Source organism: Pseudorca crassidens, chromosome 20 (assembly GCF_039906515.1).
Source record: "Pseudorca crassidens isolate mPseCra1 chromosome 20, mPseCra1.hap1, whole genome shotgun sequence".
NCBI lineage: Eukaryota > Metazoa > Chordata > Mammalia > Artiodactyla > Delphinidae > Pseudorca > Pseudorca crassidens.
In genome coordinates, this window is record NC_090315.1 from 3,172,538 (window position 1) to 3,188,003 (window position 15,466).

General features: G+C 47.8%; 1 protein-coding gene across 1 annotated transcript in view; it reads right to left on the reverse strand.

The window, feature by feature from the left end:
- Nucleotides 1-1,982: 1,982 nt before the first annotated feature.
- The window catches only part of LOC137215438 (zinc finger protein 850-like), a 46,892-nt gene continuing 33,408 nt past the window's right edge, over nt 1,983-15,466 (reverse strand). Inside the window, 7 exon segments of the mRNA XM_067720677.1 lie at nt 1,983-4,481; nt 4,483-5,569; nt 9,811-9,909; nt 10,406-10,532; nt 13,043-13,081; nt 14,907-15,005; nt 15,401-15,435. Coding sequence (XP_067576778.1) covers nt 4,304-4,481; nt 4,483-5,569; nt 9,811-9,909; nt 10,406-10,532; nt 13,043-13,081; nt 14,907-15,005; nt 15,401-15,435 — 1,664 coding nt within the window. The 3' untranslated portion in view covers nt 1,983-4,303.

A 15,466-nucleotide genomic window follows, 5' to 3' on the forward strand; every position in this document is an offset into this window, starting at 1 on the left:
CTCAGTTAATTGATGATCTGTGCAGGGGTATCCCAGGCACTTGAACCACTAGGTGAAAATGCAGGGAGGTGAGGCTGAGCTGGGTGGAATTGCGAATCTCCATTTTGCCTGTTGGGGACAGAGTGGCGAGAGAGAATTCAGGTCTGGAATGGCAGGCTGAGGAACGGGGTCTCTCTTTGGTTTTTTTTTTTTGTTATTTATTTATTTAGCTCTTTATTATTTATTTTTGGCTGTGCTGGGTATTTGTTGCTGCGCGTGGGCTTTCTCTAGCTGTGGCGAGCAGGGGCTACTCTTCATTGCGGTGCATGGGCTTTAGAGGTACTCAGAGGTGAGTTATTCTTGGCCTATGGTCCTTAATCGAAAACGGGGATTGTGTGACGCACTTCTAATTTCTGGAACCAAATAGGATGAGGTAAGGGTTGCCAGGCACAAGAACTAGCATGTGCATATGCTTCGTTGTGGCACTGACCTGGGAATGTTCTAGAAACCACAAGTCTACACTATGTCTTTTGGGACGAGAGAGCAGGTGGGCAGGAATCAGCTGTGAAATGGCAAATGAGGAGCTGGGCCTTCTGAGGGTGGTGGGAGCCATGGACGGTTTAGAGCTGATGGAGGTGCCCTGATTCAGGTCATAACAAGCTCTCTCTGGCTACAGAACACACTGTGGGGGTGATTGTTTCCCTAGTATTCAGTCAGCTGTATTTTCCTCTGACAAGATCTAATGATACATATTTTTTTATTATTATCATTTTTTTTTCCATATGTGGGCCTCTCACTGCTGTGGTTTCTCCTGCTGTGGAGCACAGGCTCCGGACGCGCAGGCCCAGTGGTCATGGTCCACAGGCCCAGCCGCTCCGTGGCATGTGGGATCTTCCCGGACCGGAGTACGAACCCACGTCCCCCGCATCGGCAGGCGGACTCTCAACAACTGCACTACCAGGGAAGCCCCATATTTTATTATTTTTACTTTTTTCTAGATTTAATTTGCTCTATATTTTGTTAAGGATTTTTTTCACCTGTATTAATTAGGACTATAGTTCTGTAATTACTAATTTTTTGTAGTCATTACATTTTTATATCAATTAGGTTTTTCTCTTAAAATGAGCTGGAAAGCATTTGATCCTTCTCTTATTTTCTGAAAGGACAAGTTATTGTAGTATTATTTACCCTGTAAATGTTTTATAGAATTTGCCAGCAGTGTTTGATAATTTTATTGTTTTTGAACATATTTTATTCAATTTATTTCTAAATACTTCATATTTTGATGGTATTGTAACGGATTTCTTTTTTTCAATTTCCAAACTTTCATTGCTAGTATATGTAAACACAAGTAATTTTTGTATATTGGCTTTTTTATCCTGGGAACTTGCTAAACTCAATCATTAGACCTAATAGCTTTTTGGTGAATGAGTTGTAATTTTCAACATAATCATGTCTTACATGAATAGACAGTTTTGGTTCTACCTTTACAATCTTTAGAATTTTTTTTTTTTATGTTACTAACACAGACCACTAGTATAATGTTAAGTGATGAGCATAGACATACTTGCATTATTCCCAATATCAGGGCAAAAGCATTAGGCTTTCACCATCAAATATATTAGCTGTTGTTTTTTTCATAGATACAGTATATCAGGCTGAGGAAGTTCCCATCTAATCCTAATTTGCTGAGAATTTGTATCATTCACTGGTTTTGAATTCTGTGAAATTCTTCCACTACATCTTTGAGATGATTGTTTTTATTTTAGTCTATTAATATAGATTATAGATTCAGTTGTTAAATCTTTGCTTTCCTGATAAACATCACTAGGTTATGATTTATGTGTTTACCTATGTATATGGCTGGATTCAGTGTGCTAAAATTTTGTTAAGGTTTTTGTTGTATCTGTGATCATGTGGGTATTGGTCCATAGTGTTTTAATAGCATCATTCACTTAACTAGTTGGGAAGTGTTTGAATCTTGTTTTAGAAGAATTTCTGTGTAATTGGTACTGTTTCATCTTTAAATATTCTTTAAGAGTTTTTACATGTTCCAGGGATGACCTGGTAGCTGACAGCCACCAAGAAAACAGGAATATCAGCCCTACAACCACAAGGAACTGAAATTGCCTAATGACTCAAATGAACAGGAAACAGGGGCTTCCCTGGTGGCGCAGTGGTTGAGAGTCCGCCTGCTGATGCAGGGGACGCAGGTTCATGCCCCGGTCCGGGAGGATCCCACATGCCGTGGAGCAGCTAGGCCCGTGAGCCATGGCCGCTGAGCCTGCGCGTCTGGAGCCTGAGCTCCGTGATGGGAGAGGCCACAGTGGTGAGAGGCCCGCGTACCTCAAAAAAAAGAAAAATGAGCAGGAAACAGAATTTCCTCCACTCCATGAAAAAAAACACAATCCTGCCAACAACTTGAGTTTAGCACAGTGAACCCATCCCAGGTCTCAGTGGGTATATGACATATAGAACTATAATATAAATTTATGTTGTTTAAGCCATAAGTTTGTGGTAATTTTTTAGGACAGCAACAGAAAGCTAATACATCAACATTATTCATCAATTACTTTTTTTTTTTTTTTTTGGCCATGCTACGCAGCTTGTGGGATCTTAGTTCCCCGACCAGAGACTGAACACAGGCTACGGCAGTGAGAGCACTGAGTCCTCACCATTGGATCGCCAGGAAATTCCCTTCAAGTACTTCTTTACTTTCTAATGCAAGAATATTTCCTATGCTCGTGTTATACTTTTCCAGCTCCAACCTGGAAATAGCCTCTTATCTAAGGAGTTCTGGTTCTTTTTATTGAAATATCGTATTCATAAGCCAATAACTGGACAATAAATATGCTCACAGCTGCTGGAATGCCACTTCTTTCTAGGCTGTCTCAGAAGAGTTAGGGAATGTGTTCATATGTAAACATTTCTACATACGTTGTTTTTTATGTGTATTTAAATTTACAGAAATTTCACAAAATTGGATATTTATTTTTTAAATTTATTGATTTATCTATTTATTTTTGGCTGTGTTGGGTCTTTGTTGCTGTGCACAGTCTTTCTCTGGTTGTGGCAAGCAGGAGCTACTCTTCATTGTGTATTGTGGTGGCTTCTCTTGTTGCAGAGCATGGGCTCTAGGCATGCAGGCTTCAGTAATTGTGGCTTGTGGGCTCTAGAGCATGGGCTCTAGATCGCAGGCTCAATAATTGTGGTGCACGGGCTTAGTTGCTTCACAGCATGTGGGATCTACCCAGACCAGGGCTCGAACCTGTGTCCCCTGCATCGGCAGGTGGATTCTTAACCACTGTGCTACCAGGGAAGTCCCAAGACTGGATATTTAAAAGGGTCTTAAGACTCCAATAGCATACTCAGATAAGGCTTTTTTTACAGTCAAAGATAAGAGAAAGAGTACAATATCAAAAGTACAATCAATAAAAAACGAATGGGTAAATTGGATTTCATGAAAATTAAGAAATTCTACTCTAGGAAAGATAATGTTAAGAAATGAAAAGCAAAGCCACAGACTGTGAGGAAATATTGGTAAAGCATATATCAAATGAGTAACTTGCACCCAGAATATATTAAGAAATTACAAGACAGTTCCTTAATAGTAGGCAAAAAACTTTGAACAGATAATTCACTAAAGATATATGGATGGCAAATACACAGGGAGTCATTAGGGAAATGCAAATTAAAACCACAGTGAAATACTACTACATACCTACTAGAATGGCTAAAATGAATGGCCAGTGTCTTACATACAAAGGTCAGGAAGGATGTGAAGAAACTGGAAAGCGAATACACTCCAGGAAATGTGAGATGGCATAACCATTTAGAACACAAGGTAGCAAGTTCTTAAAAAGTTAAATATTTGCATCAACTTCCAGCATGGCAGTGTAAGGAGCTCTGCAAGCCCTGATTCCCAATGAAACTGGTGAAAAATTATAAAAACACCATCTAAAGCCTCTAGAAATGATCCTAAGTCTACACAGTAAATGAGGAAACATTTAAGGAAATCTAATACTCAGGACGAACAGCAAGAGCCAGTCACATCTGAACCAAGGCCACACCCTCTCTCCCTGCTTCTAACTCAGAGATGAAAACTCCAGACTGAGGCAGCCAAGAACACAGGGCTCCCTCTCATTAGAGCTGCCTGGCAGAGGACTAGCCTCTCAAGAGGAGCAGGATGTCAGCAATTCTCATCCTGCTCCAGTGTGCATGTTTGGATGAATGATATTCAATTGTTGGCTCACTCATAAAGGCTGCTCTCAGAGCTTCTATGTTTAAGTTAGGTTGACCAGGAGACAGCACATGCCCTGCACTCTTAAGGCCTTTCCCCAGTCTGAACTTTATGGTGCCAAACAGGGTTAAGACTTTGGCTGCAAACTTTCTTCAGGTCCCCGTATTCATAAGGCCTGTTTGAGCTGTGCAGTTTCTGTTGCTGAATCAGAGTGGACCTTTGGTTAAAGACTTTTCCACATTAGCTGCATTCAAGACTTTTCTCCACTGTGAACTTTATGGTGTTGAATGAGGTTGAAACGCTGGCTAAATGATTTCCCACAACTGCTGCACTCATAGGGCATTTCTCCAGTGTGAATCCTCCGATGTTTAACAAGGCTGGAGCTGTGGCGGAACAATTTCCCACATTCCCTGCACTCATAAGGCCTTGCTCCAGTGTGAACCCTCTGGTGTTTAATGAGGCTAGAATTCTCACTAAATAATCTTCCACATTCATTGCACTTAAAAGGCTTTTCTCCAGTGTGAACTTTTCGGTGTTGCATGAGGCTAGAGCTTTGGCTAAAGAACTTCCCACATTCGCTGCACTCATAAGGCCTTTCTCCAGTGTGAACTCGCCAGTGATTAATAAGGCTTGATTTGTGGCTATAGAATTTCCCACACTCGCTGCACTTATAAGGCCTTTCTCCAGTGTGAACTCTCTGATGTTTCATGAGGCTTGAGTTAAAGCTAAAGAACTTCCCACATTCGCTGCACTCATAAGGCCTCACTCCAGTGTGGATTCTGTGATGCTGAACAAGTGTGGAATTATGCCTGAAGGCTTTTCCACATTCACTACATTTAAAAGGCTTTTCTCCAGTGTGAACTCTCCGGTGTTGAATGAGGTCAGCATTGCGACTAAAAGATTTTCCACATTCACTACACTGGTAAGGCCTTTCACCAGTGTGAACTATTTGGTGTATAAAAAGGTTGGATTTATGGCTAAATAATTTGCCACATTCGCTGCATTCATAAGGTTTTTCTCCAGTGTGTAGTCTCTGGTGCTGAACAAGTAAGTATTTCTGACCAAAGGCTTTCCCACACTTGCTGCATCTGTAATGCCTTTTTCCAGGGTGAAAGCCCTCCCCACTTTCAGTGCTCCTATGTGGCTCCCCTCTGCTGTGAGCCACCTGATGCTTGGGAAGACCAGAGCTAGTTGGGGAGACCTTCCCACCCTCCTCACCCTCTTCTCTTCTTGAGGGTTTCTCTCCAGAGCTCAGCTTCTGGTGTTGGTGAAGGTTTGCTCTGAGCACTCCCTCTACATAAACAGCCTGCTCAGGTGCCACGTCCTCAGCCTCCGCTCCACACCAACAACCTGAAAGCAGAGAAATGCTGATGAATAGTATGTAGACTTTGGCGGGATGGGGCAGCACCCTCACAAATGTGTCTGACACAGCCAGTATGGAGTCCCTGGGATTACTGGCAGGGTGAGGGAGAGCTCACTGTGCAGTGCCAGACATGACAACCTCATAGATCATGGGGACTCATGAGTAGCAAGGATACAAGATGGGGTGCATCCCAGGGAGGAAAGGCAGGGTCTCCAACACACTCCTCCTCAAATGGCTTTCAGCAGGGTTTCAGCTGCTGGTGACACAGGAACACAGTGCAGAAGGGTGTGTCCAGGCCCAGAAAAATGGAAGGCAATTGAGTAGCTGGTGTTCAAGGACTATTAAGGATATGTGTACACCTCATGACACATGGAGCGAAAGCTTGTATTGTGACCTGGAAAACTTCCCATTCTCCTGTTGCCTCAACAGCCCCACAAAAAAGCTGTAAACTATGCCACCATGTGCACCAGTGTGAGAAGGTGGGCCCCTGCCACAAGTTCTCTTACCTACCTTCCTGAGACCCAGGGCCATTTAAACTCACCAGTGAAATCCCCTTGCACCTTCCCCCTGTTCCTCTCCTCAGTCCTAACCAGTGATGCTGCATCCCCTTCAGAGAAGTCCACCATGGCACTCTGTGAAGGTCGATGGTGCTGGCAACCACTTCTTCACTGCTGTCGCTCTTTGTCTCCTGATCCCATGGGTATTGGGGGCACCATTCCTGGAGATCAGTGGCTCAAGATCTTACAGGCCAGGATCTTAGCAGGAACATTTAATTCCAGCAACTCCCAATAACCAGAGGAGGTGAGCCAATTATTTCAAAGTAAAACATCTTTGCAAAATTGCTGGGCTCTACTTAGTGCCACTGCCTATCAACCTGCCAACTACTGCTCAGCTCCTGAGGTCTAAGAACGATCGGAAAAGATCTGGCCACCAGAGCTGCCTGAATGGATCCCAACCCAGCTGAAGTCACCTTAGAAAGGGAAGCTGCTGCCTACGAGAGGGGCTACATAAAGGAAGCATCCAAGGTCTTCTCAGACCCAGCGGCTCAAGAGCACAGGAGATCATAAGGAATTATAAGGTGAAACTTGCAATTTCACAAGACTAGAAATACCAATGATTCTTAAAGATTTCATTCAAAGAGGTGGGGAAAGGGAGCTGATTGGTTACTGAGAGCATTTAACATGGGTGCACATTCAGCCCCAGAGATGAGGCAGCTGCCAGCATTTGGAAAGAGGTTAAGATGCATAATTAAAGATATTCTCACCTGATATTTTGGGGCTGAAGGACCTCAGGGAGGACAGAGGGCATCCCAAACGCCAGGGTAGGTGTGACAGAGACCAAAACTTTTGATGGGATTATATAGGCCTCAGATGAGGAATCTGAAGCCTCTACCACCACTTGGGACTCAGAAGCCCTGCCGTTAACTGAATTGGATTTTCACGGCCTGGAGATGCCCAATGGGAAACAGTAAAGGAAGCCCATGTGCTCCTCTGCAAAAACTGGAATGGTTCAATGGATCTATCAGTTCTTTGGGCATTCAGACAAGGAGAACCCTGAGCCCGTTTCTAAACCAGGAGGCCCTCTTTGTCACAGAGTCCAGGAGTTGTTCTTGCAGGCACCCATCCCGATACAGAGCTTTGTTGCTTAACCTTATTTGTATATCTCACACCAAATGGGAGGCCACAGATGGAACTATCTCCAGACGTGCCACGAGAGCTCTGTGTACCCTGACTCACAAATTCTGATGTATCACATCCGCCGCCTGGTGTGTGGATAACCACCCCCCACGCCTAGCATTCTTTCCCGACTTGCTGACACCCCCTACTGCCTCCAGGCTGATAGTGGTAGAACTAGTCATGGCAAACACACTGCACCAGGTGTCAACAATCTTTATCAAACAGCTGCCCGTGATGGTGACCCCTGATGCTTTGAGTTTTCCTGTGAGAGACAGATGTGTATGACACCTCAACAAGCTCAAGTCCCTCTCACAAAGTGAGAACCTGTGGAGTTGCCCCTGCTGGTGAAGGTAGTAAACATGCCATAGTATCACCTGAAACAAGGTACTGGCCTTTGACTCGTTGTTCAAGATCTACTAAAAGAAGGGGAAATGATTCCTGCTATTTCTCCTTAATAGGAGTGGCACTTAACTGTTGATTATCGAAACCTTAAAGCTCAAGTTCCCCCCATCAGGGGTCCAACACCTAACATAATCCAATTAACTGAAGACATCAAGAGGGCACCAGTGACTACTTGGCCACAGTGGATCTGGCCCAGTATATTTTATTCTGGGCCTATGACCCCTTAATCACAGCCCCAGTTCAGCTTTACTTTTGAAGAAACCCAACATACATTTACAAAGTTGCCCGTGAGTTATTTAAACAGCCCAGCCCACAATTACTGCCAGGACGTGGACCAGGTCCCATCCTCACTCCAGTTCTTTATCCACCAGGTACCTCCCTTTTTCCATCAACCCAAGGATGCTGGGCAAAACAGGCAATTATCTATTCCCATCTTATTTTTTTATTTTTTTGGCTATGTCGTGTGGCATGCGGGATCTTAATTCCCCAACCAGGGATTGGGCCCATGCCCCCAGCAGCAGAAGTGTGGAGTCTTAACCACTGGACCACCAGGGAAGTCCCTATTTCTTAATCAGACTTGTGGTAGCCGCAGGAGACACCAGGTTTGGCACCAGTACAGCAGCCTTTGTCCAACAAGATCAGATCACGTCTGCCAACCAGCGCCTTTCAGCGGCCCTCTCAGATCACGTACAAAGGGTGCAGGAAACCTTCGCCCTTATTCAACAAACCTACAAGTCTCTGAGCCCAAATGGTCATGGATAACAGACTGGCTCCTGATTGTTTACTAGCCAGGAAACGTGGCTCAGGAAAGCTACAGGCCAAGCTATGAGGATTAGGACAAGTGGTAAAAATCTTTTGTAACAGAACCAAAAGCTTCCAAAAGACTCCCTTAAACCCGGAGGTGCCTGATCTGTTCTCTTGCCTTTCCCCTACTACCTGCCGTGCTGGCTGCAGCCTGGGTTTCAAACCCTCATTATATATCTGGTAGGACCCTTCTTAGTTGTCACCTTTGTCAAATATTGCCTTTGGTGGCAAGAACAAACTATTCCTGTCACCTCTAACATCGCCACAACCCAGGTGGCAAGCGTCACCCATCCCAATGAGAGTTTATAACGATGTTGAGACACCACAGGGCCAACTATATTGCAACCTTTGAAGCTCCCTGTTTTCCTGCTCCCTCGGCATCCCCACAAAGAGGCTGTGAGCCTCCCCCCAGTGGCACCAGTGTGAGGAGGCTGGTCCCTGCCACAAGTTGCCCTTCTGGTCCTTCCCTGAGTGTGACCTAGTACGTTTAAATGCACCAATAAAATCCCCTCGTGTTGGGACTTCCCTGATGGTGTAGTGGTTAAGAATCTGTCTGCCAATTCAGGGGACATGGGTTCGAGCCCTTGTCTGGGAAGATCCCACATGCCACGGAGCAGCTAAGCCCATACACCACAGCTACTGGGCCTGTGCTCTAGAGCCTGCGAGCCACAACTACGGAGCCTGTATGCCACAACTACTGAAGCCCGTGTGCCTAGAGCCCGCGCTCTACAACAAGAGAAGTCACCGCAATGAGAAACCCATGCACCGCAACAAAGAGCAGCCCCCACTCACCGCAACTAGAGAAAGCCCGCGCGCAGCAACAAAGACCCAACGCAGCCCCAAATAAATAAATAAATAAATCCCCTCGTGCCTTTTCTTGCATTCTCCCCCCAACCACCAACAGAGACACTTGCCAACAGATCCTCACCCTCTGCTTCCCCCCTGCTCATTTAGCCTGCTCCCTTGCGCTCCTCCCACGTGACCCCCCTCTTGGCGTGCAGTGACTGTCTCTCTGGACCTGTGAGCATAATAAACTTTGTTTTTTTCCTTAGGTTGTCCTGTGTTTCCTCTCGTGGCTGCATCTGCCTGGCCATGTCATAAAAGAGCACAAAATGGGTCTACTGTTGGTGAGCACTGGAGAGGGAGCAGTGGAGGATGGGTGGGGGACAGCCCTGGGTCAGAAACCAGAGCTGCCCTGAGCAGCGGGCAGAGCTGAGGAAGAAAAGGAGAAAATCAGCCTTGGCCCCTTGTTTGACACCAAAACATCAGGGCACCATGGAGAGACTCCTGGTATGATTTGAACCCATCCCTGAGTTCCCTCTTCCCCACTTCCTCCCTCCAAGCACCTCTTGGCGTGGCTGTGATCACGACTCCACAGGCAGGCACAAAGGGCTCTCCCCACTGCTCCAGCTGAGTAATTTCCTGGGTCCTGGAAAATGTGAGTCCTAAGGGAGGGACAAGGCAGGCAGGTCAAAACAACCCGCTCCACGGCAGCCCACAGGGATGAAGACTGAATATTACAAACAAGAAGCTTGGAGAAGGATCTTGCAGGAACAACCCAGTCAAGCAGTGGCCGTGTTGGTACCTCGATTCCTGGCACAGGCCGATCCCATGTCAGCCAAAGGGAGAGGGCAGAACTGGGGGCACAGGACTGCCATGGATCTCCACAGCATCAAGCCAGGGAAAGGCCAGTAGCGTGTGATCCATCGGTTGGACTACAACACTCCTGATCCCCAAACCCTTTCCTGCACAACTTTGGGGCAGCAGCAGCTTGGGGACAGAAGGGGTAGTGTACCCAGCCCAGGCTTTCACTCACAACACCTACTACAGCACACAGGGAAGGACGCAGTACCCATGGACCAGCTTTGGGAAGGACAGACCTGCCCTTGGAGAAGGGGAAGAGCAGAGCCCTGCCTAAGCTGTGGGGTGCAAGGAACTTACCCAGAGAGGCCATCAGTGAGAAGTTCTCCAGCATCACACTGCGGTACAGGAGTCTCTGGGCTTTATCAAGGAGCCCCCACTCCTCCTGTGAGAAGTAGACAGCCACATCCTCAAATGTCACTCGGCCCTGCCAAGATGGGGATGGTTCAGTTTATGTGCAGCCTCCTTCCCAGGACTCTAAGCATCTCCCCAGATATCCACCCTCCTCCCAAGCCACCAACCTCAGAGGAGATCCCAGGCCCTGGTGCCATTGATGCTCACCCTCTGCTGGCCATCCCATCAATCACTGTGTTCGGCCCTCATTGACAACAGGCAGGGGGGTATGTGTCATCTGAGCCCTGGTGCTGGCCTGCAGAGCCTCACCCTCCTGCCAGACAGCTTACCTGGGATCCTCTAGATTGTGCTTCCCAAACACAACCAAAACTGAGTCACTGTCCTCCCCTCAGGCCCCAGTCCAAGGGCCTGGGGCCATCAGTTGACACTCCCTCCCAACATGTATATCGTTCTTTTTTTTTTTTTAAATATAAATTTATTTATTTATTTTTGGCTGTGTTGGGTCTTCTTTACTGCACGCAGGCTTTCTCTAGTTGTGGCGAGTGGGGGCTACTCTTCATTGCGGTGCACGGGCTTCTTATTGCACTGGCTTCTCCTGTTGTGGAGCACAGGCTCTAGGCAAGAGGGCTTCAGTAGTTGTGGAACACAGGCTCAGTATTTGTGGCTTGAGGGCTCTAGAGCGCAGGCTCAGTAGTTGTAGCACACGGGCTTAGTTGCTCCACGGCATGTGGGATCTTCCCAGACCAGGGCTCAAACCCATGTCCCCTGCATTGGCAGGCAGATTTTTAACCACTGTACCACCAGGGAAGCCCTATACATTGTTCTTTACACCACACCTCCTTTCACAGCCCCCACCCCTCACGGCCACCACCACCCACTACACAACATCCTGCATCTCCCTGGCCTCACCACGTGCCAGTGTGCACGTGGCATCCTGAGGGTGCTTGGCAAGTGCAATCAGAATCCTACTGTCCCAGTGTTCCAAAGGCACTAACTGCCAGGGGCAACCCCCAGGCCTGCTTTGAAGGCCTCCTTACTTGGCCCTTATCCTTGCTTCATCGTCAGCCACCCAAAACGATGCACAGATCTCAGGTACACTCAGCCCTGTTCCACTTCTGTGTTGCAAAGCTGTCCCCTCATCAGTCTCAGCTTCCTCTGATACTTATTCAAAGCCCAGGTCCAGGGACTTCCCTGGTGGTCCAGTGGTTAAGACTCTGTGCTTCCAATGCAGGAGGCTTGGGTTCCATCCCTGGTCGGGGAACTAAGATCCCACATGTGCGCAGCGTGGCCAAAAAATTAAAAAAAAAAAAAAAGAACAAAAGCCCAGATCCACCTGTCTCTCACATCAGGCCTAATAGCTGTCCCAGAGGACACTGTGTGATCTTGTGCTAACCTCCAGGTCACAGTGGGGATAAGAACAAGTCTGGGGAGCCCATAGCTTGATGAATAAGCAATAGCACAAGGTTTGCTGTCATCTCCCTGCCTTGTCTCATATCCACTCCCCATGGAAACCCTGGTCACCAGCCAGATCCTCCTCACTCCTACAACGCCTCCCCATGGCCACTATATTCCCTCACGTGTTTCTGTGAAGCCCACCACCCCATCTAGCAAGAGACCCAGTCCTCGGCCCCACACACTCCTCCCTTGTCACCTAACACACTGCCACAGGACCTGAAGGTGCCCCCTGCCAAATCTGATCACAGTTCCATCCTGGTCCACACACCATCCATATTGTGGGTGAATCCAATCTGAACTCAAGATGTGTGTGTCCAGGTATCCACTGGATGAATCCACTCAAGGGTTTTCTGGAGCATCTCAGTTCAACAGCCAGAACCTAGCTCCTAATATTCCCACTGAAAATTACTCTTGCTGCCGACTTCGACATGGTAGTACTAACCCTGCTTCTAGCTACTAAGGCCAAACATCTCAGAGTCACCCGACTCTTCCTCTTCTCTCTCCCACCCTCCACATCAGAAAGTCTGCTCAGACCTACTTAAAAAAAACAGACACAGACTCCAACATGTCTCCCACCTCCACTGCCACTACTCTGGTCCAGCTACCAACACTCACCTGGACTATTGCAGTAGTCTCCTCCCTGGTCTCCCTGTAACCCAACAGTCTTCTCTCTACTCTGCAGCAGAAAATGCTTGTTAAGCCTGGGTCAGATCAGTTCCCTCCTCTGCTCCAAACCTTCTATGGCTCCCACCACCCTCCGGATAGAGGCCCACCTCTTCAGCCCACCATTCCAGGTCTAACGCCTGCTTCCTGCTATTTCCACCAGACATAATGGAGACCTAAGGTTGCCTGGTCATTCCCAGCTCAACCTCACCTCTAGCATTTTCTAATGTTGACCACTGTGAATGGAATTTCTTCTAAGCGTCATGCCACCGGTTGCCAGAAATGGAAACCAATCTGTATAATTCCTGGTCTGGACTCAGGGACCTGACCTTGGATGACCACCTTCCAGGGATCTCAGATGGCAGGGTAGGGAGAGTAGCAGGTAAAGTCCCAAGACACTACAATCCTGGAGCCCATGCAGGTGGGAGGTGAAAAGAGTGAAGACCGAGTATACCTTTCACTTACCTCTTCATGGTCTGCAAGTGATTCTGCAGCCACAGCAACCTATGGAAAAGCAAGGCTGTGAGAAGCAGGCAATAATGTTGGGCCCAAAGGCTCAATCAAGGTGCCTTACACCATCTGGGCCTCAGTCCTCAGTGATGCCTCTTACCAGCTGTGCGACCTTGGACAAATACTCGACCTCCCTGTGCCTCAGTGTTGTGGTCTGTCAAATGGGGATAACAATGGTGTCCACTCAGTGGGGCTGCTGTCTGCGTCAAATGCATTCATATGCAACAAGTTCTAAATATCAACTCTTACTGTCCTCATAAGTGATGCTTCTGTCAAGATTTCCTGGTAGGTATTAAAAATGCAGTTTTTTAACATGCCTTTTAACTAAGAAAATACAATATTGAAGATGTTTGATTTAATTGAATGCTTAGCAGTATATTGAAATTTCAACCAATTATTAAGTGTTTATAATCATTAACTTGTTAAAGCCATGTTATTTATTTGTTTTTTATATGTTATTTGTTATTTATTTTTTAATTGTTATTTAAAAGCCATGTTATTTTAATTTATGTACACACGTATATATGTATTTTTACCAGTTAGTGTTAAATGAGTATTTATTTCATAAACTCACGATTTAATAAACTGGGGACTTGGGCCTGAGAATATTGAGTAGATACTAGTCCTACTGGCAACCTAACTGCCTGCTGTACACTCTCCTGAAGGGAATCCTGCTAGGGGCATTTGCACTGGAGCAGCTGCTCATCCCTCCTGCCCTAAAAGCTGGGGGAACTTAGGCACCAAAGGAGATGCTCTACTAGCCTCGCTGAGTATTCTTTTTCTCCACAAGGAGCGGAAATGAGGGCCTGCTGAGCCTGGAGTGGCAAATCTACACCACTGAACATCTCAGTCTCCACCCCAGACCTGGGTCCTTATATCCTATAACCCTCCATTCCTGCACACACCAGCCAGAACCACTTTGGAGCACAGGACTCCACCCCTTTGGAGGCAGCCCCACCCTCCAGGCTTAACTGAAATAAAAACTTTGATTCTCCTTCCTAAATAGGACCCACAGTGCTTGCCCTGGTCCAGGCCACCACCCATCATCCCTTGGATATCTCCAGCCCAGATCCCTCCGCAGAAACCCATGAGTGAGTAAGCAAGCTACCCACATGACACCTCCACTCTGGAACATCTCAGGGTTACCATGTCCAAAATCCACCTCCCAGTCTTATCCCTGAAGCCTGCTCCCTGCAAACCAAGAAACAGCATCGTCCTTCCTTCCCTACTTTTTCACAGCCACATCTGGGGCAGCAGGAAATCCTGTCTGTTCAGAGCTTAAAGCCCATAAGAAATCTGATCAATCCTCCCCGCTGTTGCCACCAGCAATGGTCCAGTCCGCACCAGCACTCTCTATTAGTCTATTGTGCTTACTTACTCACAGGTCTCCTAGTCTCCACTCTTATCACCCCCACCCCCGTCTGTTTTTCCCTGAGAAGCCTTTGGAAAACTTTGACACATAGAGTCTCTCTACTTCACAACCCTCCGTGGCCACCAGCGGCCGCAGAATGAAGGCCCAGCTGCTCCGGCTGCCTTTTCACGTGGGACTCATCCCCTTAAGCTGTTCCGTGCAGACTCTAGAGAAACTTCAAGTTTAAGCCTCTCAGTTCGGTTATTGTTCCAAGTCTTTGATTGTGCCGGTCCCTCTGCCTGTAACCCTCTCCCACACCCCATCATACTGGCTGACAGAAATGGGGGACCCCTTCCCCAACGAGCTCCCTACTGACTTGGACCCAGGGGCTCGAGCAGGGGACGATCAGTGGGGCCTTTGGTGTCCGGTGGGGTGAGGGCGGTGAGAGACCGGAGGACGAGTGTTTACCTGAGCCGGGACTCTAAGCGCTGCCGCAGCCATCGGAGTCTGTGGGCGGAGCCAGGCCGGGAGCGGCGGACCAGGTCGGGCCCCAGGCATCCCTGTCCCCTACCCAGAATCGGGTCACCTCTGGGCGCTGCTGCCCGAACGTCAGACCCGCCTCAGTGCAGTGCAGAGCCTGCCTCCTCTCGTGCCTTCCCGCTCTCGTCACCCCAGTTCAAAGCAGCTTTCCGGAGCCTCAGACAAGGCGGAGAGACCCAACAGACCCCAAAACGACCGCCCCTAAGCGGACGCCAAAAGTCCCGCCCAGCGTGTTCCTCTCGCGCGCGGAAATGTCTGTTTTCTTGGCCGAGCACAGCCACCGGGGACAGCAGCGCCTGCTGGGTAATGTAGTTCATACACCGCCAAACCTTGAGGAATTGGACACGTAATAGGGGCGGGGGGGGGGCACGCAGCTGTTTGCACGCGCCGTTACAGCGCGACCGTTACCGGGCAACCGTTACCGCCAGAACGCTAGGGGTGACTGTTAGCGCCAGACCTGAGCGGGGCGCCCAGGTTAGAGGTCCCGT